This window comes from Grammomys surdaster, unplaced genomic scaffold (genome assembly GCF_004785775.1).
Source record: "Grammomys surdaster isolate TR1022 unplaced genomic scaffold, NIH_TR_1.0 797, whole genome shotgun sequence".
In the NCBI taxonomy this organism is placed as follows: Eukaryota; Metazoa; Chordata; class Mammalia; order Rodentia; family Muridae; genus Grammomys; species Grammomys surdaster.
The window spans coordinates 384,960-401,799 of NW_021605216.1; the positions used below are offsets into that span (position 1 = coordinate 384,960).

The window sequence follows — 16,840 nt, forward strand, 5'->3', positions numbered from 1 at the left end:
AACTAGACTTTATACTAAAGAAACAGTCACACGACTTACATGCCCACAGTTTTGGTTTAAGTATTAGAAAGCTACATTTTCTTGCTTGATAAGACACTGACATTTCCACAGGGCCAGCTAAGTTAAAGGTTCCATTTGCCCTCAGACACCAGCTTCTCCTGGGCTCTTCTGTTGGCTCCATCAGTGGTAAGAGGGAGACTGACTTCTGCATGTTCAAATCAGACCCTTCTATCTAGTTCTGCCTGAACCAGAAGCACCCTGGGAAAGCAAAGCTCTCATGTCCAAAGACTTGTGTAGAATTTCCAGTCAGTTTGTGGGGCAAAGGGTGTGTAGGAGGCTAAGAAAAAGATTCCTAATTTCCAACCATCCTGTATGTACTGGGCCAAATGTGTCATCTCCCTATTCCACTTCAATTCTGAGTTTTTCTTAAGCCCTAACAGGAGAACAGAGGCCTGGTCTAGCATTTTAATATCTCCCAGATGGCTTATCTGAATGCCATCTCAGAGATCAGAACTAACCCTGCACTGAACCAGTGGAGGAACATGTGAAGAGTCCCTCTCATGCTTCTGTGGAGTGGGACCAGGGCCCTCCTTTAATACTTAAAAAATTACCTTAGCAAGCATTCAAAAAGGAGGCAGATTCTGAGTTTTACACCTGAACCTCAGGTGGCAGTGACTTTTCTTGTCCAGGCTCATGATCTCCAGCCTCCTGGGGCCAAGGAGCCAAGCCCAGCCACACTGTCTTTGCAGAGCTGGGCTTCAGAGCTGGATCACAGGGACTTTGGCAGCTCTCCTACAGGTTGTATACTGAGGACTGGAAACACGAGCCCAGACACTCCACTTCTGTCCGTCAGAGCACTTCCTGCCAGAAGCGTAGCAGGTCATGATGTACACTTCACTCTGGGTAAAATGCAAAAGTCCCCTATGGAAGGATATGGTTTTGTTTAAAAAAAAAAATCACTTATTTTGTGTGTGTGCATGTGTGTGGGGACAGTCTGCTACATGGCCAGGAACTGAACTCAGGTCATCAGGCTCGGCAGCAAGTGCCTTTGCCTGATGAGCCATGTCCAGGTTCATTGTTTTGTTTCTGAGATAGGGTCTTTAGCCCAGGTCACCCTTGAGCTCACTATCCTATCACATTCTCCTGAATGGTGGGACTAAAGCATGCAACATCATGGCCAGCTCGTGATGTCTTTGTGTTGATTCTGAAATCTCAACAGACAGTTTTGCATATGAAACTATCCAGAGATCCTTGCTTGTCTGGACTCTCTGTGGAGGGGCAGGTGTCCTCCACCTCTAGTGGGTAAGCAAAGAGCTGCACAAAGCACAGGTCTCAGGGGAGAAGCGAAGCAGAAGCTGCGTGGCTGTGACAGCTCTTGGCCAACACACACTGAGCGCCCACTGCGTACAGGTCACGGGACAACACACATTGAGTGCCCACTGTGTACAGGTCACAGGGCAAGTTGGGGACTACTGTCAGACTGATTTGCTACTAAATGGCAAAACTTGCAATAAAGTGGCATGCCTCTGTCCCCAGTGGCAAAGGGTTAGTCCAAACATGGGCCTACTCAGTAATTCCACTGTCACTGAGTCACGCTGCCAGGGCTGGGCCTTGCTCGTGGCAGCCTGGTACTGCATGGTGACTGCCAAATGCAGAGCACCCCAGCATTTCTAGGACAACTGAGTTAAAGCTTTGCTGAGCCCTGTAGACACAGTTTTAAAATCCCTTTTATAACACTGTTTTTTTTTTTCCCAGTCTGAGCAGATATCTTAAAGTCTTTCTACACACATGCTGACCTGTGAGAATATAATCCTCCTGACAGAGACATTTACAGTATCCATCATTCAAACTTTATTTACAGTAGATATGAACAGTCCTTATTGGCTGAGATGTTGCAGGCCACCTGTCATCAAGCAGCACATGGCTGTCCTCTCAAGGCCCCGCCTCACCCGGGCGGCTGCCCCTCACTCAAGCTGCTTGCTGCCCTCTGACTTCTGGTCCAGTCTGCTCCTGTTACTCTTCACCATGTAGATGAAATAGGCAAGCGTCTCTTTCTCATTCACTGGTATGTTCCTGAAGTGTCGGCTCACAGTCTACACAGGAGAAAAGACCAAAGTCCCTTAAGCTATGTACAAATCGGGCCCTACATCTTACACTCTGCAAAGAGGGAGCAGGAGCTGCTTCCAGAAGCGACTGTCTGGCACTTAGGCTTGCCAAGGAGCTGCAGGATGTAGTGGGCCCCTTGCTCCAGAGCTTAGCTGCTTTTTTCCCAGGTTACCAAAGGTGTACCACTGCGGCCCAGGACAGCACCAAGGAGTGGGTGCACTTCAGTAGCATCTATCCATCCCTGGCATGACTTCAGCTACCCTGTGGTGTAAGGAGGCTGAGACTTCCATGGTTGGCCAATTGCCACCAAGCCTTTCAGGCTCTGGAAGTAGACCAAAAAATAAAAAAATAAAAAAGGCTTTAAAAATTGTGTCAAGCTGGGTGTGGTGGTGAATGCCTGTGATCTCAGCGCTCAGGAGGCCAGACAGGTCAGGAGTCCAAGACCAGCCTCAGCTGCCTTGACCACACACACACACACACACACACACACACACACACGTAACAAAACAAAATAAAAAACCACCCCAAATGTCAAATGAACAACTGAAACAGATGTGTCTGGCCCCAAGAATTCCTTTAAGTGGGGACAGCCGCTCCTGGGAAAGTTTGTCAGTATAGAGAAGGGTGCTCACTGCTCATGGCCTGACTCTGCTATTGTTGTCTTAGCCCTGGAAACACACTGCCTCCTCCTCCCTACTCTTCTTTGTAGCTGGCAATGATTAAGCAGCAAAGCTGTGTGCTGCTGTTGTATCTCTATGCAGGGAAGGAAAGGCTGAAGAGTGGAGACACATCAGACAGAGCCCACAGCAAGCCTGTGGGCGGTAGCTCTTTGGTAGACTGAATGGATGGAGGTGGTCAGGGCAGAAGAAAAGACTTGGAAATAGTAAGTCTCTGGATTGTGTTTTTCTTTCTCTGCCTCTCAAATTTTTTACAACACAAGGCAGGAGAATCAAGAGGGAAGAGGAAGCCAAGTGTGTGTCATGCGTCTAGAAGGAAAGCTGAGGCAGGAGGATCAGTTGAGCCCATCAGACTGCTAGATGACACACAAGAGAGGGAAAGGGAGAGTTGCTAATGGAGACATGCCGTCACAGACAGAAAAGTTAAAAACTCAACGAAGAAAAAATGTTCTTGGGTGCCACTAATTATATAAGAAAAGGCTTCCACTAACATCAGAGGTCAAGAGTGTGTGTGTGTGTGTGTGTGTGTGTGTGTGTGTGTGTGTGTGTGTGGTGGGAAAGGTGTGGGGGAAGCAGGGAACCTGGAGGTTGGAGGGAAAGCTCACGAGTAGATGCTTTGTCATGTAAGAATCCTGGGTTTGCTCTTCATTACCCAAAGAAAAAAATCAAGCCTAAACCTAAAGACACAGTGGATAATCACACTGACACACTGATAAGGACTGATTCTCAAGAACCTTGCAAAAATGACATCACAATGCGGAATCAGGAGTCCTCAGGTTGCTGTGACTTTTAAAGCAAGTCCATCTCTCTCTCTGTGCATGTCTTCCTTTGGAAAATAGGATTTTCTTCTTTCCACGTGGACTATTCCAAAGCTCTTGATGACCTGTGGGAGGGGTAGCTGAACACAGGAGCTGGGTCTCTCTGATTTACCCACCTACCTCTGCTAGCTGGGCCTTGTTGAAGCCCGGTCTGGTCTGCAGCTTGTAGTGCCGTTTGTAGCGTCGGAGAGTGTTCACCTGCAGCTGGAACAGATCAACCTAGAAAAGAGGAGAGAAAGTTATATCTGTGCCTACCCTGCCTAACACACCCTAGGGAGGGAAGACTCTGTCCACCAAGAACTAAGGACTGGCAAGGAAGCCAAAGGCAGGTGTGGAGAGGGCTCAGCAAATATGGAGGAGGAAGGCTGAGACAGAAGGGAAGTGGTAGTAGAGAGGAAGTGAGGAGGTGAGAAGGGAGAGGATTCTGAGTGTGGACACCTGGGGCAGTGATGGGGCTGGGGTAGCAAGCAGTGGGGTGGCATTTCCTGGGTTGGAGGGGAATGGGGATCTTCAGGGTGGAGCTGGATGGGCTGGAGGGCCATAGGGAGCTGCAGCACTGGCTGCACAGCGATCCACCTGCAGGTCAGGGCTGGCATCTCTGCAGACAGCTGGATAAGGGGCAAGAAGGGCTCTTCTCTCTTGGGTTGGCTAACCTAGGAAGGGGGTAAGCTACCCACTCATGAAATACAGAAGGTTCAGAAACGTGGGTTGCATTTACCTGCCTCCAAGGGAGGCTCTTGATTCAGGCCAGTGGAGCTCATTTGAAGGAAAAAAAAAAAAAAAGAATGACCAATATGAGGGTCCAGAATACTTTTCTAAAATGCTTGGTCAAAGGGATTCAGAAACCGGAATATATCTTTATGAAATAACAGCAATGCTACAGGCAAAAGATATCAGAAAGTAAGGCTGGGGAGGGACATGGGGAGAGGTGTGAGGACATGGCTGAGTTTCCCAGCCTCTCCGCCCCGGACTAAAGTTTACCTACTTCTACTCCCAGCCGTGAAGTGTGCTCACAGGCAAGAAAACGAGGCATCAGATGCTCAGTGCACACTGGGCATAGCTCCTCTTTCACAAAGCCCGAGAGGGAGCACTGCGGAAGGAAACCCAGCGAACCTTCCTGGGGACTCCCTTAGCACACATGGGAACCTTCTGGTGAGAAGCTGGGACTCATGGTCTTATACAGTGCTCTTTAATTTGGGGGCACATCCCAAAGGACATGTGGCAATGTGTGCAGGACATGTTTGCACTGTCACAACTCAGACAATGATGTCATTGCCTCTAGTGATCAAGGGTGTGTGTGTGTGTGTGTGTGTGTGCTGCTGCTGCTGATCCTATCATACTCATGACATGCCCTTACCCCCAAATGTCAAATTTCAGCACATGCTAAATGACTGCAGTGTGTCTCTGGGGACAAGTCTTAGCCCAGCTGGTGACACTGACAAGATGAACCTTTACACTCAGGTCAGAGAAGGCAGCAAGAGCTTTCTAGATCACAGACTGAATATTAACTTTAAAGGCAAGAACAGGGTGCTAAAAGAGGCAACATCATGTTAAGCACTGGTTGGGCTCAAAGGCAAAAGTCCTGCACTCTACTACAAAGAAGATGAGCAGAGCCTCTAGTACCACCTGGGACCTCAGAGCCTGGCCCTGTCTGAAGAGTGAAGGGCAAGCAGGCAGAGCAGCTGATTACCAAGCTTTCAGTCAATGCTACTGAAAGTCTAGAGAACTCTTTTTCAAACACACCGCAGCAAGGCAAGCAGACAAAGATGACTGATTAGTTCAGAAGACACAATAGCCAGGGAGAAAGCTGGAGTCTGAACCGACTACTCTCATTCTCTGGCTGGGAGGGAGGCTTGGGTCACAATCTATTCTACCTGCTCTCTCTACCAGCACTGTCCTTTACCTCAGGAATGTCGGCATCATGCTCCGGGGAATCTCCGCCATCATCACTTGTCTTTCTCTTCCTTTTATTTCGGACGCTCTGGATGAAATTTTTGTGGAAGTCGCAGATATACAGGTGCCTTACCTGATTGGAAGAAACCTAAAATCAGTGTTATCGACCCCATGGAACCTGTGAAATCATGAGCCTTCTCTTTTGGCCAGGTACTAGAGATGGATGAGTGAAGGCAGGCCACACCTTATAACCATACTACTATAGGCTACAGAAGAAGAAATACAGAAGGCTGGTGGTACAGCCCAGTGGAAAGTACTTGCTCAACTTGGGTTCCCCTGCACCCCCCACCAACACCACAGTGCATTAGCACCCAAACCTCTACAGTATAGAGATGGTAGCTGCAGCTGGGAGAAGGCTGGCCTTGGGTACAGGAGGACTTATGAGTTTGCAGTGGGCAGAGACAGGGCCGCAGGACAGTGGATGGTACTCCTACTGTAGGGTAACACTGGAAAACTTGACTCCTGCTACTTCACATCTGATCCACAAAGGAGAACCACATAAAAGAGAGTGGACATCACTCTGATTTTCTAATAAACACTAGAGTATATTAGTAAAGGTGCCAACAGCAGCTCAGATGTGAAGAACATGTTTTTATTTAAGAACGTAAGTAGCACAGTTGACTGGAGGAACCACTAAGACTCTGCAGGACCCAGTGACTGTGTAAACGGCCCTGGGTAGGGACAGATGGTGCACAAATGTTCTGGGGAGACATCTGAACTGGAGCTTGGTCCTTAAATCCTTAAAAATAAAAGTAAGCTGACAGGAAGTCACCACCAATGAATTCAGGCTGTTTCGTGGATAGAATAGCGAAAACTGTTTAATCGGGTGATTATCAGCTTTGTGTGGTTGGACTGGTGAGTCATGAGTCATTTGGAGTTTACACTGTGATGCTGTCTTGCATACAGCAGGCGCTCAACAAGTGCTGATGCACCCATGTAGGCACTCTCATACCTAAAAACAGCTTTTGCTGGTAAAAGACACCTCTTACAAGGCCAGAAATTGGGATGGCTTCTGCCAGATTCCACTGAACTTTTTCCAATGAACTTTTTGGACATGGTATATGCCACTGTCCTCAAGAGTAATACCCAGGTGAAACAAGACTACAGGACATGTGTCCCCTGTCCCATCCCTGGCAGCTGGCACTTGAGTTGACAAATGTAAGCAAGTGCCTCTTGAGAGAGCAAGCTGCTTCCCACAAGCACAGTGGGAAGAGCAGCAGAATGGGGTGTTCCTAAAGCTTAGGTAGGAAGATGTCAGACCCAGAGCGGGGAGGTGGACAACCCAAGGCTCCTGAAGCCTCCTCTATGATTTGCAACTTCAAGCACTCTCCAGAAGCAAAGAAGGAACATGTCACTTGCAAGTTGGCTATGTACTAATATATTACAGAGGCAGCCAGTGTCCACCTGAACGGTTGTGGTGTCTTATTTTAAAAGGGCTTTTGCTAGATTCTTTTATAAGACAGCTACTCTCTGTTCTGTAATGTTCAAATCTAAACCACTTTTCAACAATCTCAGGGCTCAGCAGCCTTTGTGGTGGTGTGGGGCCACGAAGGTGGGAGAGAAGGCTCACTGTGGTTGTCTTCCCCCCCCCCCCGTTTTACTTGCTATAACAGCTAGAAATTCTTGTAATACAGCACTTACTTGGGATTGAATTCCTTCCCAAGTCTGTGGAATGAAGTAGAAACTCTTTCAGAGATAATGACTCTACACCCCCACCTTGAAATGGTCTGAGGCTGCACGTCTAACCACAAGCCTTCCCAAGTACTGCCTTTGGGGATGCCACTGTAAGGCTGAGGAGGCCTTTCTTCCAGATGATGTGTGTGCGTGTGTGTGCGCGCGTGACATGTTCAACACTGCTCCACATGGCTTCCCCATGGGGTAGTGGATAAATGGAGTCTTTACTGCAACAACAAAGCCATCCAGATGTGAACACTGCTCAAGGATAACTGTGCCAGCAGCCCACACAGGAGGCCGGCACTGTTTCCATGTGGATAAATTCATCGCCAGTCTCAAATTCCCTTTCACTCCCATATGTGATTAGCAGGGGACACCTGAGTGTTTAGCCAGGTTTTGCTTCAGAGTAATTTCATTCATTCATTCACTTATTTATTTATTGACAGACATTTGTTAAAAAAAGTCCCAATCATTTTAAAAAACGGCACGATTCCAAACTGGACTATACTGGTTGACTAAATAAAACTGAGTGTGCAAGAGAAGAGTCTAGAAGCAGGATGATAACCTTATTTATTATAGACGAATGAAACTTGGGTGTAGGGTTTGGAAGCAAGCCAGGTAATAAGTGGGTTTAGGAAATTAGCCAGCTTCTAAGTGCAGTGTGCTCTTGGCGCCATTGCTTCCTATCCCCAGCCTCAGTTTCTGCCACATCAGAAGTGTAAAGATGGGCTCCCCTTTCCACTACCAGGCAATGTCTGATTTCCCCTAACCGTTGAACAGTAATCATTCAAGCTCCCTAAATATTAAAAGTTCCTTAACTTAGTCTCAATTCCTAACCTGGAAGCTGCCACTCAGGGCTTGCAGCAACAGATGTCAAACTGAAAAGTTCTTAACCGGTTGGCAGTAGGCACATCTTCAGAACCGTTACCAGAGTAGGTGAAATCACTCAGGAAGTTTCTTATAATTAGCCACAAAGCATAGGGCAATCCCATTCAATGTTAAATTTGCACCTCTCTACCTCCATCGGTATTACCAAAGATGCTAACCCTCTCAAGAAAACTGACTCCCCGCCCCCTCCAATCACATCCACAGCAAGTCATTTAAGACCCGGCCTTGGCCTTATTTCTGCCACATCTCAGAAAAACTCATTCGCTGCCAGCGAAGCGGGCTCTGTGCTGCGCTGCAGAGATGGAGGCCGCGGGGAGACAGGAAAGTCGCGGCCACCTTGGTAGTGTCTGAAAGAGCGACAAGGTCCCTGGAGGGAGGACGAAGTTGGAGAAGATCCTCCGGGTCTCATCGTCACCCCTTCTGCCCAATTCTTGCAAAAGTAATCCACCTCTCTCTGCTCTACTATTCGGCGCAACAGTGACAGCTGGAAACTGCTGTCGCTTTCCCAGGCAGAGTGTGCCAAGCCCTCCCCGGTTTCCCAGCCCATCCTCGGGGATGCGGGCTGCGTCGCGGAGCACCGAGCGGCCTCCACGAACCTGAGTCCCCTGTTTTGCACAGACTGCGCGGCGAGGCCCAACGCGCGGAGCGTCCCCGGGGTCCCTTCCCGCGGCCCTGCGCTGCGCCCCTAGACTCACGCTCTTGTCTATGTCCAGCTTGAGTTTCTTCTGCGAGATGCTTTTCTGTACCCTCTTGCTGAAGGAGGCGTTGCCCGCGGGCCGGACGCAGCGCTCGCCGTCCGCGATGAGGCAGCAGCTCTGGCCGTAGCCCGGGGCGGCGGCGGGGGCGGCAGGGGGCCCTTCGCGGCTGTCCTCCTCCGTGCTGAAGCCGTTCATCTCCCCGCACCGGCCCGGCCCCTCCGGGGGAGGGCCCCTGTAGGCCACTCCGCGGCTGCTAGCCCCGCGGGGCAGCTCTCCGCCAGCCCCGTGCCCGGGTCCCACGGTGCGCCCCGGGTCAGGCGCGCTATGAGCTCCGCGAGGCCCGGCTGCCCTGTGCTCCTGCAGCCCGGGCCCCGGCGGGGATGTACACGCTGAGGCTCCGGCCCGGGCTCGCAAGGCTCCCCCGGGATCCGGGCCCGGCCGCCCTGGGGCTCCCGAGGCCCCCGCCGGCTCCCGCCCGCTCCGCGCCGCGCAGCAAAGTCTCCACCCCGCGGCTCCCCACGCGGGGGCCCGGCCTCGAACCTGCCGTGTCCGGGCCCCGCGGTGTGCTCGGCCCGCCCCAGCGCCTGGCCGCTCGGCGGCGCCCCGAGTCCCCGCGGCAGCCCCTGGGCCGCCCCGGCCGCCGCCCGCCCGACGCGCCGCACCACAACAGTGCGCTCCCCCGCCCGCCGCGGCACAGCGGAAGTCCCGCCTCCGTGCGCTCAATGGCTGTATTCTTTATATGGGCGGGGCCTCCGTCGCCGCTGGCAGTTCCCATTGGGCGCCAACGCTGCCGGTCTCCGGTGCCAGGCTACTTCCTGGACTCTGCTGGGATGGGTTCAAAGTAGAGAAAGTGCAAGAGGGAAGAGTTACCCGGGCTAGAGAGGACAGCGGGCCCGAGGTTTAGTCCTGGCTGTGGAGTGGGATGCTGAGATAGGTCTGGAGGGATGCAGGATGTTCTAGTTCCAGTTAGGATGGTGAATAGGGTCCTCGCTCCGAGGAGGTATGCTGAGCGGGGTCTGGAAGAATGCAGGATGTCTTGGTCGGGGCAGGAATGGTGAGCAAGGTCCTCTGGCTCTGGAGCGAGATGCTGAGTTAGGTCAGGAGGGATGCGGGGGGCCCCCATTTCAGGGAGGGGTGCTGAGCGGAATATGGAGGAACGCAGAGTCTCCACTCCGGAATGGGATGCTGAGCAGGTTCCCAATCCCAGCGTGGGATCCTGAGCAGGAGCTCGGCTCCATAGCGGGGTTGTGGGCAAGCCGGTTATGGAACGAAATGCTAAGCCAGGTCTGACAGGCCGCAAGTTCTCGTATAACGGGCTGGATGTTGAGTAGGGTCTACGGGGAACAGGGACAGGCTTGCAGCAGAGATCACGTTCGCAGTGGACTGAAGCATCGACGTTTGGAGGAAAACTGAGGGACAAACGTGGGAGAAGGGTATGGGGAAGGGAACCTTAGGTAGAAAGTGCTGCCAGTGAACAGACTGGGCAAAACGGAAAAGCCTGGGCTGTAAGACCTGCGCAGCAGCCGGATGCAGAGTGCATGTTGTGAGACATAAAGCTAGTGTGGAAGTGCATATGCGCATAAAGAGGCTTGTTGAGAGACTGGGGAGGTCGGACAGGGGAAATAGCCGTCTTTGTGTACAGCACGAACCTAGGAAGGGGTACTTGAGAGATAGTCAGGGCAACCCTTCCCTGGGTTAATCCCTCAGGATGGGCTTTGTGGGCTGAGGCAAAAGGTGAAAGACCCTTAGGCCACCAACAGAGATAGGTTGGGGACTGATTTGTAGTTTTATTGCTTCAAGCTACTCGGAGCAACCAGGGAGGAGGCCACCTCACCGTGCCAAGACCTGGGTGTCACCTCGCCCTTCCTGCAAGGTCACAGGGAATTTTTTGAGGGTTGGGTCATACAGTCAGTAGTGTTGTGTGGGAGGGGTATGGATATGGGGTGGGTGTCAGGTAAGCTCTTAAAATCTCTTCAGAGGTCTAAAATGAGTTTGTACAGTTTAATTTTATTAATTTCACATAGGAAGCAGTATGTTATAAAATATACCTACCAGATAAAAATGTAAGCCCACTGTGGGGGCTGAGGCTGTAATTTGGTGGCAGAGTGGTTGAGCAGCACACTTAAGGCTCTGGATTTGTTCCACAGCACTGCTTAAACAGGATGTGTGGTGGCACCGGTCTGAAACCCCATCTTTTAGCAGGAGGATCTGAAGTTCAAGGTCATTCCTTTTTTTTTTCTTAAAGAATTTTACTTATTTTATGTATATGAGTACACTGTAGCTGTCTTCAGACACAACAGAAGAGGGCATCAGATGGCTGTGAGCCACCAAGTGGTTGCTGAGAATTGTACTCAGGACCTCTGGAAGAGAAGACAGTGCTCTTAACCACTGAGCCAAGGTCATTCTTGACTACATAGCTCACAAGCCAGTCTTGATTTTGTGAGACATTGTCTCAAGATAACAAAACACGTCCATTATGAAACTGGCTATAAAAAGTACTCTTAGAAGTTACAAACGAGAAGTGGTAAAGCGAAATTTACATCTTCAGAAAAAGATGTGCACTTGATTTTTAAGATAGATTCAACATCTGTGTGTGTGTGTGTGTGTGTGTGTGTGTTAAAATTCACCAGCAACTCTGTAGCAAAGATTGAAGAGGAGCTTGAGAAATGCCCCTTTCGATGCTGAGTAAAAGATATGAACTGAGCTGTCCATGGTGGCCCACACCTGTTAGGCCAACACTTAAGAAGTATGAAGGAGGATTGGGAGTTCTTATTGAACTTGAGGCTAGCCTAGGCTACATAAAACTTTGTCCCATGCCGGGCAGTGGTGACACACGCCTTTAACCCCAGCACTTGGGAGGCAGAGGCAGGTGGATTTCTGAGTTTTGAGGCCAGCCTGGTCTACAGAGTGAGTTCCAGGACAGCCAGGGCTACACAGAAACCCTGTCTCAAAAAACAAAAAAACAAAACAAAACAAAAAACAAACAAAACAAATAACCAACCAAATTAAAAAAAAACCCACCTTGTCCCAAACAAAACAAGGATATAAAATTGCAAGTGGACTTGTGGAATGTGTTATATGTGTATTTATGTTAAAATAAATAATCCATGCAAGGTGGGAGGCTGGGGAGATACTACTCTTCCAGAGGACCCCAGTTCATTTCTGTTAAACACCTACATCGGCTTACAACTTCCAGTAATTCCAGCTCCAGGAAATTTGGCCTCCCTGGGAGTGTGCTAGTACCCCAACCCCATCCCCAAACAAAATAAAACAACACAAACAGCAACAATAACAAAAACTTGGGAGGGGGTAACTGAGGTGACTCAGTGGCTTAAAGCATTTCCCACTCAGTCTGCTGACCTCAGTTCTATCCCCAGCACTCACAGGGCAGAAGAGAATTGGTCTATGCAAATTAGCCTCTGACCACAGCCTCACTGGGGTATGAATGCACTACCTCCCCACAGGAAAAAAAAATAAATGTCATAATGTTTTTTGAAAATAAAACACACATAATACTCTATATTACAAATAGTAGCCGGGCGGTGGTGGCGCACACCTTTAATCCCAGCACTTGGGAGGCAGAGGCAGGCGGATTTCTGAGTTCGAGACCAGTCTGGTCTACAGAGTGAGTTCCAGGACAGCCAGGGCTACACAGAGAAATCCTGTCTCAAAAAACCAAAAAACAAACAAAAAAACCCAAAAAAACAAATACTGATTATTTGGGGGTAGCGTAAATGTGGCTGACATTTTTATACTTTGCTCTACCTATCTGTTTTTCCTAATAAGCTTTTTTTTACAGTAACAAAAAAAAATAAAATATTAATGGAAAACCACGATTTACTAGGAGCCTTGCTTCAGAGTGCATATTCCAGAGCAAGTTCTGGAGAGATGGCTCAGAGGATAAGAGTGCTGTCTGCTCTTCCAGAGGTCCTGAGTTCAATCCCCAGCAACCACATGGTGGCCCATAACCATCTATAATGTGTGATCTGATGCCCTCTTCTGGCATGTAGGTGTGTATGCAGATAGAATACTCATTCATAAAATAAACAAATCTTCAAAACAAAACAAAGCAAAAAGTAGCTGGCACAGGCATGTCACTGTCCTGACAAGGATACCATATAGGTAAAAGTTCAGAGTAGAGAATGAAGTGGGGGTACACACAAGGCAGTGTGCTCTGGTTCAGCAGTCCCATGGTATGGATGTAAACTCTGCTTTTCTTTGCCTGTTTTGCTTTTCAGGACAGGGTTTCTCCGTGTAGCTGTGGCTGTCCTGGAACTCACTCTGTAGACCAGGCTGGCCTCAAATTCACAGAGATCAGCCTACTTCTGCCCCCTGAGTTCTAGTGCTGGGATTGAAATTGTTTTTGCTTGTTTTTCAGAAGTCTTGTATTCTGCCAGGTCATTTCAGCACCCAACTGCTTCACCATTAGCCTTCTTTGGCTGGAAGAGTAACTAGCTCCAGGAATAACTGGAGGCTCCAGACCAGACCTCAGGATAGCGGCCATACTGTCCAGATCTGAGCACCACTCTTCCTGTGCTATGGTATGTTAACAAATCCCTTCCTTTTCCTGTCCTTTCCTTCCCTTCCCTTCCCTTCCCTTCCCTTCCCTTCCCTTCCCTTCCCTTCCCTTCCCTTCCCTTAGGAGACAGTGCCTCACATATTCCAGGCTGGTCTGGAACCCACGAAGTAGTCAAGAGTTACCTTAAACCTCTGATTCTCTTGCCTTTACCTTCCAAGTACTGGGATGACAGACACATGACACCACACACCGCGGTGCTGAGGATGGAACTTGGGACTTCACGCCTGCTAAGTAAGCACTCTGCTTGCTGAGCTCCAGCCCCAGACAGCCTCGTTTCACTTAAGCCTGCTAGAGATAGTGACACATAATAGCCGTTTATAAAATGCCTTGTACAGTGTTAAAGCTTAATCAATGCTAGCCTGTCCACCTACCTCAATTCATTTACATTTGGATTTTTTTTTGAACAGGATTTTTCTTTATGTTATGCCTGTTATGCATGTATGTGCACCATGTGTGTGCCTGATGCCTGTAGAGGCCAGAAGAGGGTTTCAGATCTCCTGGACCTGGAGTTCCTGATGATTGTGAGCTGCCTTGTGGGTGCTGGGAACCTAGGTCTTCTGTAGGAGCAGCCAGTATTCTTAACCACTGAACCATCTCACCAGCCCCAGTGTTTGTCTTTGTAGCTCAGGATGGCCTGGAACCAGAGGACAAAGGATCTCCTGGGACTAGTTGACAAATGTTTGTGAACCACTTGGTGTGTGTACTAGGTCCCCTACAAGAACAGTAAGTGCTTTGAACCCCTGAGCCACCTCTCCAACCCCAAGGTAAAATTTTCAACACAAAGCTTTTCCTTTTTATTTTTATTTATTTATTTTTTTCGAGACAGGGTTTCTCTGTATAGCCCTGGCTGTCCTGGAACTCACTCTGTAGACCAGGCTAGCCTCAAACTCAGAAATCCGCCTGCCTCTCCCTCCCAAGTGCTGGGATTAAAGGCAAGTGCCACCACCGCCCGGCTACAAAACTTTTCCTAACCAGGTGTGATGGTGCATGCTTTTAATGCTAGCACTCAGGAGTCAGAAGCAAGTGAATCTCTGTGAGTTCTTGGCCAACCTGGTCTATATGGTGAGTTCCAGGACAACAAAGACTATGTAGAGAAATGCTGTCTCAGAAAATAAAAACAAATAATAAAAACCAATCAAAATCCTCCCAAACCCAAACAACAGTAACAAAACAACACCTTTTCCTATAAGGTTTCTTCAATAGTGGGATGTCAGAAGGGGAATTGTAGTGAATCACCCTTCTATCCAATTAACTGACAACACAGGAATGATTCCCCCGTCATCCCAGCCCAAAAGACTCAGGGTTGGTGCCTATGCTGAGCAAACTAGACAGGAGATATATCTCTCTGTCTTCTTCCTTCCTGTTTGGAGGGCTGGTGGCAGACCACGTTTGAGTTATTTTCAGTGATTCTGTCTTTGAGGAAGATGGAAACTTAGTGATAGATAGATCTTGAGTGTCAGGTTGCTTACTTATGAGTGTCCTCGATGTAGGCATCTGATGGGTTAGGCCTTTGGCTCAGACTTCAGTGGGAGTGGGGGTGTGCCCGTCAGAACCAAGATGCTGTAATGGTGAATCTTCACTGTCGCCTCAGCTGGATGTCAGATCCCTGTGAGGATATGAGAGAACGTTCCCAGAGAGACCCAACAAAAAAGCAAAGTCCAACCCTGTATGTGGAGGACATCCTCCCATGGGCTGGGCTCCCAGACTAAATAAGAAGAAAATGAGCTGAGCTCCTCTCTCTCCCTCTCCTGCTTCTCTCGGCTTCCTGACAGTAGATACAATGTGATCAGTTACCAGCGACCCACTGCTGCGGTGCCTTCCCCTGCCATTATGAACAGTTCACCCTTAAGCTGAGAGCTAAAATAAACCCTTCCTTTTGTCCAGCATCTTGTCTCAGTCATTGGGGAGAGGATGGGGACACGGGGGACAGGCAGGAGTGGAAGCCTGTCTCGTTAGTGTGCTGCTTAGAGTCTGGTGGTGGACTGCTTAGTGGGGCTTGTAAGGAGCAGAGAGAGGATGGCAGGAAGCTGTGGGGACAGGGTTGATTTTGGGTTTAAGGCTTCCAGATGGATGAGGGCAGTGCCCTCCAACCTCTGTAACCAAGAGGTAGTGCAGTCCTGTGGCTTGGATCACTGACTCTGGATTCAGTCTGGGTTGGGATCCTGGCTTGGCCTCTCAGCCTGGGGACCTTGGGGAAAACGACACAGTCTTGCCATTGCCTCGGTTTCTTCATCTATGAAATAGTAACATTCTATGACTGTGACAATCATCCGAGTTAGTAGATACAATAAATCCTGTATAATATATTTATGTGTATATACATAATATAATATGTGCCTTGCCCAAGTTCCTATCAGTGGCTAAATCAGTTATGGTTGGGTTTGGCAAATAACAAAGCCTCCATAGAAGATTAAATGTTCTCTTACCTTCGAGAATTCTGGAGCAATTAGAGAGCCTTCCTCAGGGGCCAGAGAACATGGTTTTTCTGTCACTTCGCCATGAGGGTGGTGGGACTTCCAACCTCGTGGTTCCCACTTTGACCAAGATGGCTGCTGGAGTTCCCTTGGCATTTTGACCAAAAGGAAGAAGGAGAGAGAAGAATCCCACCTCCCCTTAAGGAGACTTCTCATGAGCTCTGGGTGGACTTCCAACTCGTATCTCTGGTCAGCATTTGGCCACACCTGAACAGTAGGTACCAGAAATTGTCCTCTGACTTTTTAGTAGCTGTGTGCTCAGTGAGCATGGAGGGCCTGTGACTAGGGTATAAGGGTGGGATATGGAATGTGTGTTTAGCCATACCCAACCATCTCTGCCATACCTTTTTTTAAAAAATTCCCATCTCTTTAATTTAAGTGCCAGGGATATCTGGTTAATTTGGTTCCATTTTTCTGGTAAATCCTCTCTGACACAATTTTCAAAGATCTGCAGATGTTTTGTGTTTTTTTTCTTTGTGTGTTATATACCTGCTCGTGTGGGTGGGTGCGAGTGTATGAGCATGTATACATATACACATGTGCATATGGAGGTTACAGTTCCCACTGGGTGTCATTCCATACTTGTTCACAGCTTTTATTATTTTTTCAATTATTTTTAATTACGTTTATATGTGCACAGGTGCCAGAAGAGGCCAGAAGGTGTTGGCTTTCCCTGAAATTGGAATTATGAGATGTCTAGCATGGGTCCTGGGAACTGAACATGGTTTCCCTGGAAGACCAGCAGGGAGTGCTCTTAACTCCCTAACCATCTCTCCAGCCCCAGCTGAGTCTCACTGATACTGAAGCTCACTGGTTTGGTTAGGCTGGCTTGCTAGACAGAGATCCTCCTGTCTTCACTCCTCCCAGTGCTGGGATTACATATGTATACCTCCATCCCCAGGTTTTAAACACTTTCCGGGGATCTGAACTCAGGTTGCCAGGCTTGGCAGCAAGCTCCTTTGTGGAGCCTGCC

General features: G+C 49.0%; 1 protein-coding gene across 1 annotated transcript; it reads right to left on the minus strand.

The window, feature by feature from the left end:
• Window positions 1–1,827: 1,827 nt before the first annotated feature.
• Window positions 1,828–9,457, minus strand: Sap30l (SAP30 like). The gene is made up of 4 exons (XM_028782535.1): window positions 8,812–9,457; window positions 5,505–5,627; window positions 3,722–3,820; window positions 1,828–2,093 (listed from the first exon to the last, which is right to left on the minus strand). Exons 1-4 carry the CDS (start codon window positions 9,007–9,009, stop codon window positions 1,965–1,967), a joined length of 549 nt encoding a protein of 182 aa, XP_028638368.1. The 5' UTR covers window positions 9,010–9,457; the 3' UTR covers window positions 1,828–1,964.
• Between the last annotated feature and the right edge of the window lie 7,383 nt (window positions 9,458–16,840).